The 21,880-nt window shown below is 41.6% G+C and overlaps 1 protein-coding gene across 3 annotated transcripts; it reads right to left on the bottom strand.

The window, feature by feature from the left end:
- Positions 1–2,388: 2,388 nt before the first annotated feature.
- Positions 2,389–21,510, bottom strand: LOC132331069 (MARVEL domain-containing protein 3-like). Of its 3 annotated transcripts, none has more exons than XM_059854058.1 (4): positions 21,413–21,510; positions 20,165–20,320; positions 16,601–16,761; positions 2,389–3,273 (listed from the first exon to the last, which is right to left on the bottom strand). In XM_059854058.1, the coding sequence occupies exons 2-4, from the start codon at positions 20,278–20,280 to the stop codon at positions 2,573–2,575; spliced, it is 978 nt and encodes a 325-aa protein (XP_059710041.1). In that variant the 5' UTR covers positions 20,281–20,320; positions 21,413–21,510; the 3' UTR covers positions 2,389–2,572. The 3 variants fall into 3 exon arrangements, with proteins under 3 accessions (XP_059710041.1, XP_059710050.1, XP_059710031.1); XM_059854067.1 differs by lacking the exon at positions 21,413–21,510 and adding an exon at positions 20,538–20,758; XM_059854048.1 differs by lacking the exon at positions 21,413–21,510 and adding an exon at positions 20,500–20,757.
- Positions 21,511–21,880: the final 370 nt, after the last annotated feature.

Here is a 21,880-nt window from a genome sequence, read left to right as displayed (position 1 = left end):
CAGGGTTAAGGTGGGGGAATTCTGTCCCTGGGCTCTGCTCTGGTGAGACCACTATCCAGAGTGCTGCATGCAGCTCAGGGGTCACCAGCACAGAAAGGACATGGACCTTATGGGGAGAGTCCATAGGAGGGCCAGGACAATGATCAGAGGGCTGGCTGTGAAGACAGACTTAGATAATTGGGGTTGTTCAGCCTGAAGAAAAGAAGGCTCTGGGAAGACCCTTTTGTCTTTCAATATGTAAACAAGGGCTGAAAAATGTGGAGAGAGACATTTTACTAGAGCTTATAGTGACAAGGGGAAACCATTTTAGATTAAAAGAGAGTAGAGTTAGTTTTGTTATAAGGAATAAACTTGAGGCTGTAAAAGTTAGAAACAAGAGGGGATGATGAGGGTCCCTTCACCCAGGGAAGCAACTGGGTGAGGAGCTGAGAGGATGTGACTGGAACTGACCTGTATTCAGCACCTATGTTTTGACTCTTCACGTAAAACACATTAAAACTGCTCCTGCTAACAGGAAAGGGACCCAAAATCCAAAATGTTTGGACTGTGAGGGACCCAGGTGTCCAAGGGAGGAACACCACACCAATAGTCCACAGTGGAGCTCTGTGTACCATTTTCCAAAGACTGAAATACCTTGCAGCAAATGAGGATTTTACCACAGACACAAGGAATAAAGAGACAAGCAAGAAAAAAAAAAAAAAAAAAAAAAAAAAAAAAAAAAAAAAAAAAAAATCAATGCTCCCAAGAAGATTATTGCTTTTACACAGTGATGGTAGGCAAGCATCCCAAAATGAATGGGACAGAGTAAGAAGCCCTGAGATTAAAATTCATGTTGTGCATGTATTTAAGGACCGATTTAAATTAATGCATTCTTACCTGCAACATTTTCTAAGCTTTTGAATTTGTCACTTCAAGGTGCTGCTTTTCTGTTGTTTGTGTAAGTTAATAACAGTGTGTCATTGTGTAACTAAGCCTGCTTTCAAACTGTGCAAAGTGTAGAGGTAGCACAGAACAGGAGTGCAGGCAGAGATGCCCAACAAGTGGTCAGCTGTGGCTTTAGCTGCATGCCAAACATCCCTGGAACAGACTTTGTAGCTGATTACAGCATACCAGAGAAGGTCTGGGCTTTGGCAAAGAGCTAGAAATCAAAGTCCTAATTTCCTGACTCTATGATGACTATGAGTCATAGCCAGTTTGGAAAAACTCTATTCCTGTCTCTCCATAAGCATAATAATGCTATGGAGCTTTTTGTTGTTCAAAGTGTTAAAGAGATGTTTAGGGAATTATATAAATGATACTTCTTGTAAAGGCTCACGCAATCACTTCTAATCAGAACCGTAACACTTTCTTGTTTGGCCTCAAACACAATCCTTTGAGATGTGTGTGTGAGTATACATATGTGTATGTATGAAGTATGCAGTCAATAAGCTCTACTATGGTTCAAAAAAGCCTCATCTGGGCAATGACTGTGAGCCAGACAAAACTGAAAAGAATTAAAATGGCCAGAGCTCTCCCTCCTCTCAAGCTGACAGATCTTATGCGCTTGAAGAACAGCCTTTTCTTTCTCCCACTCCCTCATCTTTGAAGACCAGTGATCTGTTTCATCTGCCTTGAACAACGGACTCTTGAAAGATGTTCTCTTAAATTTATTTTCTCAACCCTGGGGCACACAATTACTGCTGTTCACTCATGCTTTGCCTGTTTAGATACTGGAAGGATACATGTACCTTCTGTCATTGTTGCAGCATTCCCACGGCAGGCAGCATGTTCCCGATTCAGGCTCTGCCCACCACTGGCTGTGGAGCCAGCAAACCAAACCTCGTTTAGGTGCTTACAGAAACAAATGGTATCTTTACTAAGCTGATACCTGACCAGTGTGGTGTGATGCCTCTCAGGTTCTGATCTGTGCTCAGTGAGATGGGAAAACGTAGTAGGAAACTGGATAAGGGCCCTGAATGCTGCCTTTGACATTGCAGCTAGCTCCCCCAGCGGCATTCCTCAGGGAGCACATGATCGGCATGTGTAAACCCCCGTGACTCAAAAGATAAAACGCTTCACTAGCCCAGGCAAAAAAGGTTACAAGTGTAACTTCGGACAGGATTCAGAAATGCACTCGGGTGTTCTTTGCTTTGTAAGCACTGTAGGATAAAGGAACAGGACACACAACAGACGCAGGATCTGTTGAAAGCTGCCCATCCTAGCTGGGTATTCAATTCCCTACGTCATGGGAGAGGGAAAGGAAGTAGTTGTTAGCTCAAGTTTGGCAGCAACGCAGTTATAACCTGTTGAAAGCCCACTGCTGTCTGGATTTGCTCTGTGCAGGATGAAAACATTACAATGAAACACATTTTAAATGCAGGAGTCCAGCCTGAGAGACCGGTGCAAAAATCCTTGTTAAAGCAGTCACTCAATGTTGATTTTATTACATCGTGTTGTAGCAGTATGGTTACAATCGGTGATTCAACACACACTTCAGCACCTTGTAGGAATATATACTGTGGGCTGGCTGCCTATATGCGAGGTCCATCCTTTGCTGAAGCCTCAGCTCTCTGGCACAGTCCCAGAGCTGATTTCACACTAACGTGGCGAGAGCCTGGACGTCGTGGGACCTTTCAGAGGTCCTGCGCACGGCGTGGTGGCTTCTGACGCTTCTGTCTCTAGCGCTGCCCTTGGGGCTGTGCTGAGCCTCGGCCACGTGGCTCTGGAAGGCCCGGACGGTGCGGATAGCGAGGATGCAGACCACAAAGCTGGCAAAGTACAGGCAGGAAGCGACGACCCCGAAGAGGCCGACGGCCGCGTCGCCGCCCTGGACGTCGCAGTTCATGGAGGTGTAGCCACGGCGCGCGTAGAGCCGCTCGCGCCTCCTGCACACCTCGGTGGCGTTCACCTGCCTGACGAAGTGCAGGTAGAGCCCCACGGCCGCCAGGTACGCCAGGCCAGCCAGCAGGCTGAAGGCACATTCGCCTACCAGCAGCCCTGTCCGGAGCTGCTGGATGGGTTTTGCCCCCACGACAAGGAAGACGAGGGTGAGCGTGGCCGCTGTCAAGCTGAAGGCCACTCCACCGTACACGCAAGGGGCTCTCATCTGAGTGAACTGCATGTCCAGGTCCCTCACCTCCTGCAGCTCCGTGCCCTCAAAGGGGCTGTAGGCTGAATTCAGGTTAAAGGATCCGAAGCCTCCGAGGGACGTGAAGCCTGCCACGGAGGCTTGGGAAGCGCCCACGCAAATCAGCACCAGGAGGTTAGCTGTGATTTCCACAAACTTCAAAATGCCTGGAAGGAGCACAGCGATGCAAATAGATGTCAAAACCACATCTTGTGCAAACTGTGGGTGACAGAAGTACACCAAAACCATAGACAGAGAGTACTAATACTGAGATATTCCTCTTGGCTACAGCTACAGAAAAGCACTTGGAAAAAAAAAAAAAAAAGAGAAGCCTGAACTCTCACGGGTACATTTTGGAGGCTGGGCAAATTACTTTTTTTAATTTGTCAGTGTGCTTGATAGATGGATCTTCATGCAGTGAAAAAAAATCCATAAAAATTTTACAGTGCTTGTGTTACTGCCAAGGCAAGCGCACAGTGATTATATTTTGGCCTGTAACTACTTGGCATAAACACACTGAGCAAGAAATATCCAGTATGAACAAAATGCTGAGGTTGATGCTGACAAAAACCTAGAAGCTTCTAACAACTTGAAAAATCGTGTAAGTTATTCAGTCCTTCAAAACATGTTTACTACTTTAACTTACACCTTTTTTTTTCTGTGAAGGTATTTGTTAATTGAAACTTACTATCTAACCAGATGCAACTTGCACTTTATCTTCTTCAGAGACAAAAATTGCATGTAACTCTGAAGAAGAAGTTTCTGATTGCACAAAAAAACAAAAACAAAAAAGAAGGGTAAGGAAGCAAAACCCACCTTGAATGCAGAAATAAATTAAGTGAATTTGATACTAGGTCAAATGCATTCTTTTACACCCTGACCTTCAGAAGAAAGCCTTACAACTTCTGAGTTGGCTTTTCATTTATTTTTATGTTAGGGTAACCAAGTATCTTTAAGGGAAAAAATACAAACAAAACCCAGAACTGAAAAGGAGAGAAATTACTTATTTTTGTGGTAGCAGCCTCTCAGGAAGCTGCCTCATGTTTGATAAATCTGATTATTCTGTGACAGCTCACTAGGGGTCAGACTAAGATTAGTAAACATGACGGATGGTGAAGCATAGCACAGCTAGAGTTGCCTGTTGGGGAAATGAAAACCCTTAGCGTGTCAGGCGTGTTGCTCCAAAGTTCTGAAGTTAATTACAGAATTGTAAATCTTATTATTCCATTGCTGTCTGACAGCCAAGAATGTAAGATGCTTGACACAGTGGTCCTATATTTGTCTTTAAAGTGGAGCAGGATCTGTGGTTTGCACACAGACTTTCATTTTATGCTACTAGCGCTGATCCACATGGCATTTCCCTCTTGAGCAATGGCTCAGTTGTTGTCAAGGCTGTATGGGCTTGAAAAGGAAGGGCTGAAGCAGGAACACAAGGGAATTAAACAAATTCCTCTCTTGTGTTGCCAGATGCTTCTAACCAAAGAAAGCCAGTGACAGCCACAATGACGGATTATCAGATATTCCCATTCTGCCCCTTCTTACTCCCTCCACAGAGGGCTAAAGTACCAAGTACTCTCCTGCTGCCACTTGCTCTGCTCAGGAAGGTAGTGTTAGAGCAGACAAAATTCTTCCCCTTGTTCAAGAGGAACCAAGTGAGCAGTTCTGTGTATGTGTTCTTCAGAGGTGATGCTGATTTCTGCATGGCAGCATGCCTTTTCTTTGACCCTTCTGCACAACCGTTTCTGTGAAGCAGGGCAATAACTGTGCTGGTTACCAAATCTCTTCAGGAGGCTTCAAGTATTTCAAAGGAGGTATTTGTGGAGCTAAACGTAGAGAGAAATTTAACTTTTGGCCCTGGAGTTAGGATTTGGAACTTCTTGTACCAAATTCAAATGACGCAGCCAAAAGACTCGTCATTTTTAATAGGTAAAGAGTCATCACTTTACTAAGACTGTTCATAGTATTTTGAAAGAGTAGTAGCTGTGCAGAACATTAACTGGAACTCAATCAGGTGGGTTTTTTTTTTTGTCTGCTCAGTTGAGTTGTACATTATACCTTCCAAATACAGGGAGTCAACTTAGATCCTCAGGGCTCTTAGTGTGACAGTGTTGGATGCAGGAGGGCACTTCCCTTTTTAAAGGCTGACTATTGATTTCATAGATGCTTCAGCAGGAAACAGTTCTTACAAGTCTACATGGAGGAAAGACCATTTGATTAAGGGAAACATAAATTTTAAGTATGTTTGGCTACTTGGAATTTGGGAACTCATGATCAGTCAGCTGCTGACCTCAGAATTTCCTTTTCATCTCTGTGTACTGAGGCCCCCTGACCTGCCGAGCATCAACTTTTCCTCTACCTCACCTTGCTGAGCTTTGGAAAAGGCAATTTTCTGTTCTCAAGGTAGTCACTGCCTGCTGTTTACCTCTCCACATTTATAACTGACCCCAATCCTCAATGATGCTGTTCCAAAACATTCTATGTGTTCACAAACATTCTGTACACCACCCCTTAACTTTGCTGAGCTGACTGATAACGGGATGACAAATGTGATCAGTGCAGGTCTACTGTATTTTTAAGCACAGCAGTAGATGCTTTAAAGGCATGCCTGAAAAATTTCCTGAGACAGGGCTTTCAGGCTGGACAGGTTTTGTATGTAGCTGCACACTTGTGACACATGCCTGCGGTAGAATTGATTAGAGTGACTAAACAAGGGAGAGAGGTTCAGAAGCAGCTACTTCACCAATCACTTGTATCATTTAGATTAACTCAGATTTTTTTAAAAGAAAGTGCAAGAACAAAGCCTCCTGTATTAAAGACAATTTTAAAATGATAAGCAGTATGTAGAATGAATTACAGGTCTATGATGGCAGCCAGCTGGGTTTATGAACATAGCAGACAATTAGTGGAAATGCCTAAGATGTTGTATAATTATCAGGGCTTTGATGGAAATATTAAGCCTTACAGTATGTTCCAACCCAGTAACCCTAAAAGCCTCTTGCAGCCCTAATCTGTGATAGTTACAAGCTGATATAAAATCTTGCTAGTATAACAGGATAGAGACAGACTTGAGAAGTAAGGAATAAAAGGACAGGTAAGTTTTGAATCTTAGCTCTGCCAAGGTCTGCTCACACACATCCTAGCAGCGACCTGTGTCAAGCAGTGTGCTGCTGGTGCAAAGGATTGAGTTACAAGCTATGCTTCCGAGTCTGCCCTGCTATTTCTGCTTTCACAGGCCAGTTAGCCATGTCATCTTGAAGTTATAGCTGCAGAAACCAAAAGGTCTTCCTACAGGGAAGTTGCTTATCTCTATAGTAATTCCCTAATCCCATGCAACAATGAATGCATTGCAAAATTTAAGTGTAAATAACCAAAGGTCTGAACAGCTCAGAATTCTATTGGTTTAGTTATTTTTTTCCTTTCTCAGGTTCAACATCTTTGGATTTACCTAAAATGTTACTCATTAGTATTAAAATCAGCACATTTGTATTTGTATTAAAATCAGCACAGTCAACAGCTGGCTTTAGGAACTAACCCTCTCCTTACTGAATAAGTTACAGGAGCCCTGTCAGGGCTCCTGGATTGCTATTTCCTTACCTATGCTTCTTTCCTGCACTGCTTTCCAGCACTGAAGGTGAGGAGAAGGGCTGCAATCTAGAAGTGGGTGTTGCCAGAGATTTCCAGAGAATTGTTTCACTAGTTCCATAAAATCTAAATCTGCAGTGGATGGTAACTTCAATGTATCCTACTTGTTAATTTTGCTTGATTGCAGTTGTCTTTTGCTGTGAGTACACTTCCTGCTATAACCAATGATATAGCCTTCCAATTTGTGTTATTTATGTACTATTCACTTTTTCTTTCCCTTTCTTTTCCTTGCTGGGCTATTTCCATGGCATCAACCCACCAAACAATGGTTTTATCTTCTGTCAGGTGTGGGCTTGACCATCCAGAAAAGCTGACAGGTGGGCTGGTTAAGGGTACAGACCCACAGGCAGCTGACTTAACAGCTCCCACTCTTGGCTGGGCAGTCACTACTTTTCTCCCTTACCTCCACATTAGGCCCTTATAAGAGTTGTTCAAATAAATTTAATTAGCTGAAAACTATTTAACTAATTTCTTTTGTGCTGCTGGTTTTGTTCTGCAGCTTTAGCCTCTTGAGGTGACACAGCATATCTGATGAGCAATCGTGTTGGCATGAGTTTAGCAAGGGCAGTAAGAGCCAGGCCCAGAGAAGGACCAGAAACTCCCCTTCTCAGGTGAGGTGAGCTGTTAAATCTGCGTGCTCTGCCTCATAAGACCACACTGTGGCTGAATGTGTGGTACCCAGCAACTCAGCTGTGCACTCAAGTCTTGTGTCAGAAGCCCTAAAGAGAAATTTCCATCCAGGCACCGTGGCAGGACAGCTCCAATGTTCAGGTGTCGGGGTCATGGTGTGTGTATACACATGTACATAAAGTAGAATGGGCAATATCAGGGCCATACTAATGGAAAAGGCCTTCAAAGTGTCTCCCTCCACTGTATCTGGGACAGAAGTCACCTTCTTCCTCTGATGAATGCACATGGACTCCCCTCCTCCTGTCTCTTTTTGTATCATTCGCTCCTCTTCAGTGAACACCACTGTGTACTTTCAGAATATTCTATGTCTACATTCTCCATTTTGGCTTGCTTTCTTCCTCTGCTTCCTTTGCAGACCACATACCACCGGGACCAGCAGGACCCAGAGGCAGCCCTGGGGATGTGTGGCTGCCACCCTTGGACACCTGGATCCCAGGGGCAGGGCTGGTGACACACAGGTCAGTGGTACCCATGTCACCTCCCATTAGGGGTCGCACCAGGAGAAGGGAAGAGAGGAGTCAGAAGCTACAACACACATGACAAATCGTTCTCCAAGCCTTTTTCACTGCAAGTTGTATTTTGCTTCTTTCCCCCCACCCCCGTTTGGGTAGCTTTCTGCTTTTCAGAGGTAATCTTTCTTCTTTTTTTTTTTCACCCGTCAAAAAGGAGAAGACAAGTATTTTGAACATATATAGTGACTTACAAAAGCAGCAGTCAGTCCTGAAAAGGATCTCAGAGGGAGAACATCTCTTGGCAGTGCAGGTTTGGCATTCCCCAGAGACTGAAGGCACAGCTCAAAGTAGCTTCGGTCACCCCTCTGCTAAACTGAGTCAGTAGCAGGAGGAAAAAGATTAGAAGGGGAGAAAATTTCAAAGTAAAGCAGAATTTGGCTCTGCTTTTGGAAGGGGACAAAATGTGACAGAAATGGGAAGAAACCAAAACAGAGGAGGAGAACTGGTAAAGGAAAAAGAAATTAAGACAACAGTTGCAAGAGATCAAAAATATAAAATCTGGATGCAAAGATGTTTTCATACCTTTCTTTTAATACCATTATTCCCTTTATGTAGAAAGAAAGATCTTACTGAAACCAGTAACAAGAATCCAACCAGCTTCCCTAAAGCAGAATAAGGGCAATACACAGCTTTTTCATAAACAAATGCCCCCCAAGCCCCCACACCACTATTATTTTGCAGGTCTCTGTGTTCTTCAGCCAGTGGTGGGACTTAGTCATGCTAAAATCAAAGGCAGAAAAAAAAACAACCCAACCCTAAAACACAAGAATTAGGCAATGTAACACCAACAAAATCTTGGCTTTTCAGAGGACCCAAGGGATGCACGTGCTCAGAGCCAAATGCATTTAAATTGCATGGATGTGCCCAACACACTTACGCTCATTTGAGATATCCATCTTACTGGAAATCACTGAAAAAAATAGTTTAAAATTGGGAAAATTAAATTATTTATGTGCTCTAGAAAAAAAACTTTATTATTACCTTTTAATAATTTGTCTCTCTTAATCAAGATAATCACTCTGTTAGGAAATCTCAAAGGATGACCAGCCTTGGTTTTAATGACTCAGAGAAGTCTTGCATTCACAGAGTGCTCAGATCCAAATGTATTATCCTGTTTTTTCTGTGTATCCTCTTCCCTTAAAGAACAACTATCCCACCTGCTCTATTCTTTCTGCTTAATAATTTCCCATCCTCTAAAATGTGCTGTCCAATTTTCACAGGAAAGGGTGGACTTAAATTGTAGAGTTACTGCATCATCCTCTATCCCCATATTTTCCCACCACTGTAAGACAGTTTCAATACAACCCAGCCCTTGCCTGGGAACAACAGCTATGGTTTACTTGTACCCAGTAGTTCTTTAAAGCATCACTTCTAGAATGTTCTTGATTTCTCTCCTGCTAATTGAGCATGAGTCATCTTTCCCAATTTTGGAGAGGGTGGGAAGCAAAAGATCTTGCATTAAACTGTAGTATTTGACAGTACTGCTTAAATACAACAACTGTAAAAGGCTGTATTCTATTTGTAGCACTGGTAGGTCTCTGTATGGTCACCTCACATTCTACATTTCAGGAAATGGCCTTTTTTTCCCTTTTTTTCTTAATGTACCAATAGTTCTTTCAAGTAGTAAACAAGTGTCTTAGTATTGAAACCAGCTTGAAGGGTTTTTTTAAAAGGAGTTCAGAAAACAATGAAACACTCTTGTTCCGTAAGCCAACTTTCCATAGCCACTCCCTCTGTTTGAACTGAAACTGAGCCACCTTTAGAAAGTACAAAGACTGGGGTGTTATTGCTCTTTAAGTAATCATAGTCTGGCTGAAGGTGGGTCAGGTTGGAGGCACCTGTGAACCCAAGCTTCTCATTCACTTCACTAATTGTACGTTGTCACACTTGGTGAGCAACATTCCTGTCTGGGTGGATTTTTCTCCTTTAAGAGAGCTAGGATCACTTGCTCAAGAAATAGAGCTACATTCAATAGATAGTCTGTCTGCTGTATCAATTGGCTTTGTGAGCCACTTTTTAAAGAGAAGAGTTTCCCTTTGTTCCCATAATTTGGGTCAGATGTAGGGAAGACAAACCTGGTTCTCTCACAGGAAAGATGGTGTAACTCTTCTTCTGTAATGGCAGTGAGCAAATCTAACTAAGACTTGCCAGTATGGGAAACATGGACTGGAGTCTAACACACACCAAAGAGCTAACAGAAACTTTGCCAGTATCTTCCCCTGCCAACTTTAGTGAGTCTTCTCAGTTGCAGCTCTCCCTTCTCTAAAAACAACTGTGTACATGTTAGCACAATGCCAAAAGGTGGATGAAAATAATTTCATACGAAAACGTGGGCAGAGTGAAGTCCCATGTGTTGGCAAGGCAACAGTTTGCTAAAGGTAGGATTTGGCATCTGCAAGTAGTATAGCTCTCCTGAGTGTTTTTATAGAGCCAACTGCTCAAGGCTGTTTGTATTTCACAGTAAAGAGGACTGAGCTCCAAATATTTTAACATCAGAACACAAGGAAGGTTACCTGCAGCTCTGCTGCTGTATCTTGTTACTCTGCTACTTTAATTAAGCATTTTGAATAACTGGGATTATTTTAATCTGCACAGCTCCATCCAATTCCCACTATTAATATCATCTGTCTTCACAATTACAAGATTAAAAAACTTGATGGCAACTTCAGCCTGTTAGTCATGCTGTATTTAAAATATACTTTGTAAAAGATAGAAGGGGAAGCAGTCTAATTACAATGAGACTATAGGGGACCCTAGTGCTCCCTTCTTAGGCAGAAATACATGGAAATTAACTGCCACAGGAACAGTGTAGAGCAGCTTTTGGCACAATTTAAAGGAACTAAGCATGGCACACTGTGGGGGCAAAATGTGAAGATGGAGACTACAAAACACAACAGTTTCTAATCCTGTTGGGTGCCCCCACAGGAATGTAGGTGTCCTGCATTGCCAAAAAAATGCAACGTGCTGCTGAACGTACTTGTCAAATGCTTGTTTTCACACACAGAGTTACCTGCACTATGCACATTTAATGACCCTTCAGTGTTTTTGAATGTGCATACCTAAAGCTACAGGAGATTTTTTTACTTCAGTCCAATGCCTCTTGCAGACCACTACTCCCCCCCAACATCTCTACAGCACTGAAAGGGGTACGAGTCCTCCACAAAATGTTTTCCCCCTCCTACTTCCATGTCTGACTCCAAGAGGAACAGTATCACAACACAACACAGCAAAGAAACAACAGCAGCTTTATGGCTGAGAACAATGGCATAACTCAAAGAGAGTTTTTATTACTGTGAACGCTGTGTCTTGGCTAACTTTTCATCTCAGTATTTTTTTCTAGTCTATGAGTAGTTCCCAGCATGCACAGCTATAGGGGAAAAAATTTGACTGTTTTGTGAAAACAAAAGCTTATAGATGTTTACATTTGAATTAATGCTGGCTTGTTAGCGCATGAATGTATCCTGGAGAAAGTCATTGTTACTCCCTAATTCTACTTCCTCCTCCAAATAAATTCAGTTTGATATTTCCTCCTGGCTATGCTTGAAATTGGAGACTTTTCATGTTGTTACAAACTATAATGCTGTCTTTTTCTGAGAGGAAATTGGTCTGAAGGCTTTAACAATTGTGGATGTTAGAATGTAGGCTAAAGGCAAGATTGTTTGGAAGTGCCTACAATATGCTTAAGAAATCTAACACTATTCAAGGAGCAAAGCTGTATTCATAGCACCAGAGAACAGGGATAGAATTATACTTGCTCCCTCACAAACTGTTTCGTAACCTTTTTAGGGTTGTCTCCCTTAAAGGCCAAATGGGTTGAAAAATTAAAAAAAAAAAAAAAAAAAAAAAAGTTATTTGTTCAGGAATCATGACCAGCACAGTACAATCCTATGGAAGGCAAAAGCACAAGTAATTTTCTGAGTCACATACTGACCAAAGATGGCAGAAACTTAAGTTTATCTTCGCTGTTTAATCAAAACTACAGGAGGAATTATCCAATAATTGCATTGCTCCGCCTCTTTCACACCAATATAATAAATATAATAAAAAGAAAATTAAAAGTTTTGAAGGTCAAGTGACCAAATATCTGAGACCAATTTATGATCAGCAATTCACTCTTGGGTGCAACTCAGATTTTCCTCTCACTGAGGTGAAGGATGGCAGCCAACCTTGAACACTTTTTTCATTCCATCTGCTAAACAAAAGCACTGAATCTGGTTATATTTTAAATATATCTAGGGAGGTTATTTGAAAGGCAAAATGATTACTAATTTAGGTTTTCTACATAGAAAAGAGAACTACATAAATTTTACCTGCACTGTGAAAAGCAAATTGAATGCTTCCTTCTGACAGAATTTCAGCCTTAAGAATCCCCAGGTCAAAAAACTCTTGTTGTTTTCAACATGTGCTGCTTTAAATGGCATATGTAATATATTGTGTGTAAGCAGTAAGAAATGGCTATTGCAAGCAGCAGTTCCTTAGTTAATGAAAAGTTTCTCTTTATCACAAACAGTTTATTTCAAATTCCCATAAATGATATAGTGCATCTAGGCAGTTTGACACCAGTCTATAAACTGTTCCCTCAATCTGCTTCACTACTGCAGAAACAGAAGGTGGCACACTTCTGTTTCTACTGCCTTTTGATCTGTAATCTGCAGGCCCACAAGTGTAGCTTTCCTATGTAAAATTACCCAACATATATAAACTAGAAGACTGCATAGCAGGGAATAGTCAAGAGTTTTATAGAGAAGTCACTTAAAATAATCAGCAGATATCTCAAGAAAGGTAATGCTCTTAAATGACACAAGCTCCTGTGAGATAAACAATCATTTCACTGGTTAGCAGTGGTTAAAGGATAATAAAAAGGAAACAGCCAGTTTTCAGGCAGCTAGAGTTAAGGGAGTAATCTCTGGTTTGTGCTGCCTGTCACCAATATGCCCATATTGGGAGTGCAGTGGGAGGGGATTTGCAGAGTCAGGTAGAGTGGAAGACACAAGGGGCTACAGGACAGGCATTTTCTGGGGAGAGAGAAGTACTTCGTTTTGGCTCTAGTTTGTTCCAAAGGACAGAGTGCCTGCTAGTAGTTACAGCTCACCGTTTCATTTAGTTTTATCCAAAGAAAATACAGTTTGTACACCCTGGGACTGCTCTGCAATATGACCCAAAGACCTGTAAGTGGAGGTTCCAAGCATGTTCAGCTCAAAACTACATACCAAAATACTATGGTGGATGCACAGACTAATGAACTGAAAAGATTGAAAACTGAGATGGTGAAGTCTGCTCTAATAATAATAATCATAAAAATTTCTTCATGCTTGCCACCAGTAAAAATGGTAGGCGGCTAAGAGCTCAAGCTTTGAATGAGAAATTAATGAAATCAGTGTTTAATAAGCAACCTCCACCCCATGGTTGTACAGAAATACACACAAACACTGATGCCCCTCTGGACAGAGCACACAGATGGGATTCTAAGCAAAGCATTTCCATTTCAGGTATCTTTCTCTGAAGACATCAGCTCAGTGTTCACTGATAGTCAAGCACCACACAAAAGGTAGGAAGCATTAGAATAGGATTACAGAAACAGAGCCTTTAGGCAGATGTCTGATTCCTTCTGGAACGTATATGGAATTTTTACTGCATTTCTGGTCAGCCTATCTCAAAAAGGTGTGGTAGACCTGGAAAAGGTATAAGACTGGAAAACTGACCAAAACTGGCTATTTTTCAATTGTGAAGAAGCAATAAGGGCACAGGGAAAAAGGGAAGACTTCTTCTAAAACCATAAATCTCATAGAGAAGCTGAATATATGAGATTATCACTACATATTTAGAATACCATCGGAATCAGAAACACCTTCTTTAAAACATTTTAAGAAATGAAACAGTAGTACTTCAAGTGAAACTCTGGAACTCCTTATCTTAAGGTAATGTGAAGGTCAAACATTTAAAAAAGCGATTCAGCAGAGAATTAAACAAACTTCATAAGTCTGTAAAGAGGTATTAAACACAACAGATGTGAGTGCAGTCTTCCAATTCAGGAAATTCCACCAATCCAAAGTCTGGAGTCTATTCCAGAAGACAGCTTACTCTCTACTGGTCCAAACTTAGATGGTCCTCCTAAGTTTGTACTTTAGTCCATTTTTTGGGGGGGAAGAGTGATGAAGTGCCTCGTATGATCCAGCGCTGCTATCCATGTGATCCCACCTGAATGGCTTTGAATAGGTATCTCTCATATAGTGTTTTAACAGACTTTTTTTCCCCCTTCTGTTTTCAAGATGAAAGGATTAAAAAAGACCAGAATGTTTTGAAGTTTCTTAGATGGTATCAAATGTTCCTACCAGCAAAAGGGGTCAGTATCAGTTTTTTCTTCCACTAAATTTGGGCTGGATTTATTGTCCCAATATGGTTGTGGGGGGAAAAAAAGGGGCAGGGAATAGGGAGGGGCGGGGGGAATAACAAGACAGGAGAATGAGAATGAGGTCCTAAAGTGTCCTAAGGTCCTAAACTGTTTAAAGGATCCCTAAAAATTCCAGTTGCTTATTTCTCAAATTCAGCTTGAGTTTTTTGGGATATAGCTGGTAAAAATATGGATGAAGGGGAAACTATTTGGGTGAAGCAAATACTATTCAGACCTCTGGTTGTATAGAATTCCTCTCTAGTTTGCTAAACTGCTCAAAATGCATAAAGAACACAACCTAGGTGTGCTAGGCAAAAGATAAAAGCTCCATTGCAGGTGGGGCTACTTAGTGGACCATCAGAAACTAAGGTTCACATTTCAGTTGTTGCTTTGGGAAAGATTGTGTTTCATCACTTGATTTCCCAGCCTTGTTTGAGTCTAGTTTATTTTAAAATTATGGTGATTGGGAAGGGGAAATTTCACCAGAGTGCTGATAAATCATTGGCAAAAGAAGGAGATGGTTAATAAGTATTTACAGGAACTTTTCATGCTCTAAAGTGTTGCAGCTCCCATGAACTGACTTCTTAGTAAACAATCCATGTAGTTCATTTACAGCATCTACCATAACTGCAGGGAATACAGAATTCTGCAAAACAATTCTAGTAAAGTCCGCTAAATCTTGGTGCTTCCAAAAACTAAACAGGGTAGTAACATTCTCATAATCTTATCAACCTTCAATATATTTTCATTTTTTGAGATAAGGTTGCTAATAAAAAGGTTTATTTTCTGCATGATCTCTTTTCCCTCCTTCACTGCAAGCTCAGACATGAAATTTTTTGGAAAACACTGAGCAATACCGGGGGGAGGGGTGGGAGTAAAATCATCATTGTCAACTGATGTATCCAAAACTAGGACATTTAAAAAAATCTTAATTATGTTTAATGCACTGAAATAATGAAAAGCAAATGCAGGGGGAAAAAACCCCAGATTTTTACATTAAGATATCGGTAAGTCCAAGCAACCAGTGAAACTGGTAACTAAAACTAACTTGCTACTCCATTTTTCTAAAGCTCTGATAAAACAGGGCATGGAGTTTTATGCAGCTTTTCAGACAAGTTGAAATAATTCAGTTTGTTTAAAGAAGAAACTGATGATACAATTTTATCATGGATAAAATATCAGTATGGCTCCATGTCATTAAACCTTTACTAATGGCTGCAGTTATATCTGAAGATGAAAAACAAACTGCATACTAAAACAGAACATATTTTTAAGACAAAATAGTTCATCTCACTTTTAATATTGTTCATGTATCCACATACAGAGAAATATTAAATTGATTGGGCTACTTAACTTTCCTACATGGAGTGAAGAAATAATCTAACATTATGTGCTTTAATTTACTTCCAGCAGCTAATCTCTTCACTTTTCTCTCTACTGGAGGACACTGAAAGTCTATTTATAGACATCAGCCAAAGACTTTGCACCTAGCTGCAAGTTCAACTCAGACTGCAGTGGAGCTTTCCTACAGACAAGGTGAGAATGATCAGTGCCCAGAAAGAGGGAAAACTGTCAAGGGGTAATGAATATTTTAACAACTTCTTTATTTCAGTTTACAGGAATGAGTTTACTAAGGCTGATTTCCTCCCACATTAAGGCTCATTTCTGTCCTTGTTGCAGTTGCTCTCTTCCTAAGAAAAACCCAAGTTATTTCTCCAAAACTGTTTTATTGGATTCATGTCCAGAAAAAAATTTTGTCTCCTGCAATGATGCTTTATAAAGATGTATGAGTGATAACTGCAGAAAATCCAGAATTGATAAAAAGTGTGAGAAGAATGATTGGGAAATAAACTATCATCAAACCTTCAACAGCCATCTCTAAACTGCTCAAATGATTAAAATGTCTATTTTATTCCTAAATCCCAAAGGCTAACTCTTGTTGCACAGACTGGCTGATTATACACATTACCTACTCTGGTGCTCTGGATGCATATTCCAGAGATGTATTTTCAAGTATCTAAATATCTGTGTAATATTGCCTTTAGATGTCTAAAATGGCATAACCCTCAGTTATGCCATTCATTAACTCTTTCAGTCCTTGTGGCCTTTTTTTTGGTAGGTTTTTTTTCCCCATTTGTTTTCTTTTGTTATAATATTCCTCTAGCTTTACTTTACTGTACTTCTAAACACAGAAACCAAATCCAAGAGAAGTCCATGGAAGGAGAGGGGTGGATGGCAGGCAATAAGAGTCTCACATACCTCTTGTTGTGCATACCTTTGAACACTTCATTGAGAAGCTTTCCTTGGGAGGGTAAAACTCTGGTGGTGGGCCAAAATACTCCTGTGCTGCTCCTGAAGTTTTAGAGTAAGGGTCTGAGCAAACAGGAGAAGTCCTTGAGTGCTGGCCACCTCGGATGTCTCTACAATGGAGTAAACAACTGATGGTTATACATTAGGTCATACTCTATCCTGAACATGAGAAATGAATGTTCTAACGTCCTCCTGAACATTAGAACATGAGAAATGATCAGATGCTCCTCTTAGTGGAAGCAACTAGCTTGCTTCACAGGCATCTGACCTTTTTTGCTTGCCTGTTTTGAAAGCAAATATCCCAAAAACTTGCATAAATCCATGTTCAAGGATATTTGCATTCAATGGTCCTTATTTTGGAAAACAGTGTACTCACTGGGTAGGCTGGCTGAACTGTTTAGCTTACTGGCAAAAGGTAGAAAGAGGAAATAACAGCTTTTTCATGAAAACCAAACAATTTAGCTAGTCCATAGCAGGCCAGATAATATAAATGAGAGAGATTTTGGCATAATAAATGTGCAAAGTAGCACAACTATTTAATTGGTGTTTGTACTTCCTACTAGTGTCTCTCACAAAGATGTCTTTTAAAAGAATAAAAGCTATTAAAATAAACAGATAAAGATTTTAGACTAGGGAAAAAATAGCCTATTCAAATTTTTGAGGTCCTTGAAGATATTTGAAGAAGAATCTAAAATCAACCCTCCTCCCCCAAAAGATCCATTTCTCCTGTCTCCAGTTAGTCTCTTCATTGATGCAATGGTCCAGTTTTCTGCAATGACATACAGCTCCATATCTGAAGCCTGATGACTTTTAAACTTTGTGAGATTTAGGTGATTTTATAGGAAAAGTTCACTTTTCCCTTTAAACTGAGCTAACACTCAAGTTAAAAGAAACATTGCTTGCAAATTTTTTGTGTGGTCTAACAGAAATTTTCTCCCTCATTTGAAGAAGAATTGGAGCTTGCCTTTTTCAAGGTACAGCTGGATGAATTGGTTATTAAAGGGTATTAAGTCTCATTCAGCATTATTATTTTTAAAAGTCTGCTTTGTATTCCTTTTTTATCTTGAATTTCTTATCCACAGATCAGCATTTTCAACTGTAGTTTTGTTTCCTAGTATCATTGCACTTCACTAAGGTTTATCTTCATCCAATTCCAGACTCAATATTATCTCGTTCATCCACATTAAATCATGTTCTTTGTAGTTCTTACATTTTAATTAAGACATTCAATAACAAGACCAATGCTAACGTCTCCGTGTTTAGCTGCCAACAGCTCTATTTGGCTGAAACATTTCTGATTTTTCTGACCTCTGTCCTGTGTCTTGTGCAACTACCAAAGCATCCTGTGCAGCTGTGTCACATAAATTAAATAAGCTGTGTGATTTATAAGACTTCCAGTAACTTGAAAGCAATCCCTTTGGTACTTCTGATGCAGCTGCTTCTCTCTATTGTTTCCTGTTACTTGCCAGAAAACAAAACAAGACAAAAAATCAAACCAAGGCCCCCTCCTGCCTCAATGTTCAGCAGCAGAGTACATTTAGGGGGAAAAAAATCTTTTTTTTTTAGATGCCTTTTTTTCTCACTATGGCCTTTCTGGCCACCTTTGCTGCTGTTTTCCTTGAGGATTTTACCATTCTAGGTAATTCTCCTCAGCACTGGGAGGAAGGTTGCGGTAGGAGTTTCAGACAGAAATGCATTTGGAAAGAGAAATTCTCTGGCTAGAAAGTCTGGTTCATCAGGGATGAAAGTATTAGGCACCCAAAGTACAGCTTCCACGAAATTCTTCCCATGTATTTCATTACAGGGTCTGCTGGTCTTCTGATCAATCAGCCAAAGTTTTCACCAAAACCCATGAGAACTCCATGAGAACCAAGCAGAGGAAATGCTGTTAGGTTAAGCCAAACTCCTTCAAAACAACTGACAGAAAAGTTTTTCAATCAGTTTTAGTGGGGTCTGATGGCCCCCAGATGCTTGACTCGACTCTAAGAATTATCTTCATGGCTGTTACAGATTTGCAACTGCAGCTTCCCTTCCTCTAATCCCTGGTGGATACAGGGATGTCTGTGAACCTTTACAGTCCATCCATCAATTTTCGATGTACGAGTCCAAACATATAAAACTAACAGCAAAACCAAGAAATCCAGAGAAGTGCTTTATTAAAAAGTGGTGGTTTAATTTATTGCTAGCCTTTCACACATTGCTTATATTATGCTATACAGGAAAGAAAAAAAGCCCACATCAAACCTCCAACCCTTTTGTTTTTTTTCTTTTTCTCTCCACTGGGCTATTAATGTGTTACTGGCACTAGCTGCTCTCACTTCTAATATATTCAAGACAATTTAACTATATTGCCTGCCAAGCTCTGTTTTTGCTAAGGACAGGCATTCAGCCTCTGAGGATGATTCTTAGGCTGGTCATTTTTCCAATTTCTCTCCAATTTTTCATAATTTAAGAAAGACAGAAAAAAAATTCATTAGCTACTTTCACAATGCAATAGTTTTAGCGCTATCCCAGTGTTTTATACTTATCCATAAGTATTACTTGTAGTCCACACAGTGCTCTTCTCTGCTCCTTTTATTGTTATTCTGTTTTCCTTACTAAAATGCATATTATCAGGGAGTACATCAGCATTTCAGCTTTTCAATTAAAAAGCTTTTCAGCTTTTCCATTATCTCCATTATTATCTCTTCTCCCTGTTTGCCTTTATTCTTAAATTCCCCTACAATCATGTCCCCAGAGACTAAGTGGCAGGGATGAACACTCTGCTGCTATGGCAAATTTGCCAGTGGTGTTTAGACCTACAGACTTCTCTCCTGCAGTGCAGCCACGCACTGGCATGACCTGAAAGGAAATCAGCCTAAGCTCACGTCTAGCGTGCTGCAGCCAAGCCAGGCTGGAAGGAGAAGTGCAATATCCTAAGAGTTTATTTGGCACTGGAAACCCATTAGCTGATCTGCTCATTGTGGTGGTAGGGGCTGACCCACTCTCAAGTGCTGCCAACAGCCTTAGACACTTCAACAAGCACTCATCTATTGACAGCGACTACTGAAAGTAATTTTATTTCAGATTAATAGGAACATGTTCACAGCAACTTGAGAGCTCACAAAGTTCCTGCGCTGGTCTTAGTCATGTAACATTTTTATTGAAGCAGTGCATATTTGGCAAGCCACAGCTTGCTGTCACCTGCTGACCAGTGTCTTCAGGAACTGTACTAAGACTCATAGCCACATTTCACCTACTTGTCACCCAACCTGATTGAGATCATCCCCGGAAATTCACATCTCTGCCTGTGTTACACAGCCTATCTTTCTGTCCTGTCTCCAGCTCAAAACAAAGAAAAAAGGTTAAATTTTCAAGTGTAAAATAGCTCCCTTCCAAATGCAGTATGCTCATGCTTTCACAGCTGAGTAAAAGCTTTCTTTACTATTGTAAATTAAGCCTATTTAAAAGCAGAGAGAAGGCAGACATTATAGACCTGCTGTGATCTATTTCTCTGAGGAGATAAAGACGTACCTTGCATTGTATGGGTATGGTTTTCTTGCTCTTCTGTCTTCCTTGTATCTATCAGATCTATGGTTCTCATGGTGCCGGTATTGCTTATCTTGGTACCGACTCCCGGCAGGAGACATCTTGTTTCTCAGATGTATTCTCTCCTTCTAAAATAACTTCCTGAGCCAGAGAAATAAAAGCAGTTCATTTTATTGCTCCACTTAAAAGTTATTCATTGACCAGCACTCACTTCCATTAAGTGCTGATTCAAAATTAGTACAGGCTTCTTTAAGAAGTGAAGGAAGTAAAACCCTTTAAACTACAAAGTAACTTCATTAAAGCAGGAAATTTTTCTTTACCTTCTCCTTTTCATCAAGTAAGTTCCATGTTTCTGTACCTGACATTTATTGCAGTTAGCTTATTTACTAGGTCCGCTCTGATTCTCCTGCTTTTGCCGCCAGGGCAAGGGATCTTGTCCCCCAAGAACTGAATCTTGTCTTCTGCAGCGCTGTGTCTGAGGTAAAGCATTAAGCCCAGCAAGTGCCAGTGCACTGCATGAGTGTGCACACAGCGGCCACTGGCACAGGGAAGTCTGGAAGAGCAGGCTGTGACCTTTGTCCTGGGAGTTTCTAAGAGGAGGGCACCCGTGGGTGTAAGCAGAGTCACCACCACACGTTGCCTATGATTTACATAAACATTAGGTACAGGCAAAGCTGTGCTGGGCTGAAAGTAACCTGGCAAGAAGCTACACCCTGATAATTCCGCATTAAATACTACCAGTTTGTTATTTGCTGAAAGCATCTTTATCTTTTCAAGCGCGATACGATGAAGCCCAAACCTGTAAAATAGGGAAACAGACTTCAAACACCTGACCAATCTTTAGACTCATTTGCCTTCATCATCCCTGCAGAAGTGTCTGCAGTCGGTTTAATTTGCACTGATCAAGGCCTGATAACCTTCCTCCATCTACTTTGGGTCTCATAAAGTAAATAAATATAAACATACAAAAATACAATATAAAGGAATAAATTATTTTTTGTTTGCATCTAAGAGGGAAAGAGACAGCGCCTTCCCCCGAGGGCAGGAGCCATTCCACAGGGAAAGGTTCCAGGTTGCCGCCACCGCAGCGCCACGGCAGCGACCCGAGACCCCCGTGGCGCCCCGGGGGTGGCCCTGGCGTGGGCGCTGCCCCGGGACACCGGGACACACCGGGCACCTCCCGCCGGGCACCTTCGCTCCCCCGGGGCCAAGGCCCGGACCCCCGGCCCTCACCTGAGGGAGCGCCGCGCTCCGTCCCGCCCCGCAGCAGCTCCCGGCGCCGCCGGCACCGCCCTCCGGCCCGGCCGCCTCCCTCCCGCCTGCCCTGCCCGCGGCGGCCCTGCCCGCTCCTGCCTCGGCAGCCGGGAAAGGTGAGCAGAGTTGCGAAATCGCATGGTCAGCTTGGTTGGAAATGACCGACAGATCTGTGCGATCATCAAGTGCAGTCTGCGATCCAACACCGCCATGTCAACCAGACCATGGCACTGAGTGCCGCGTCCAGGCTTTCCTTAAATACCGCCAGGAATGGCGAGGCCGGCACCTCCCTGGGCAGCTCATTCAAATGTCTAATCACTCTTGAAGTGAAGAAATTTTTCCTGATGTCCTGAATCTCACCTGGCACGGCCTGAGGCTTTGTCCTTTTGGTCGGTCGCTGGTTCCCTGGGAGAAGAGGCAGTCCCCCCTCTGGCTACACCTTCCTCC

The sequence above is a fragment of the Haemorhous mexicanus genome, chromosome 1, assembly GCF_027477595.1.
Source record: "Haemorhous mexicanus isolate bHaeMex1 chromosome 1, bHaeMex1.pri, whole genome shotgun sequence".
NCBI classification, from domain to species: Eukaryota; Metazoa; Chordata; class Aves; order Passeriformes; family Fringillidae; genus Haemorhous; species Haemorhous mexicanus.
This window is presented reverse-complemented; position numbering and strand designations above follow the sequence as displayed.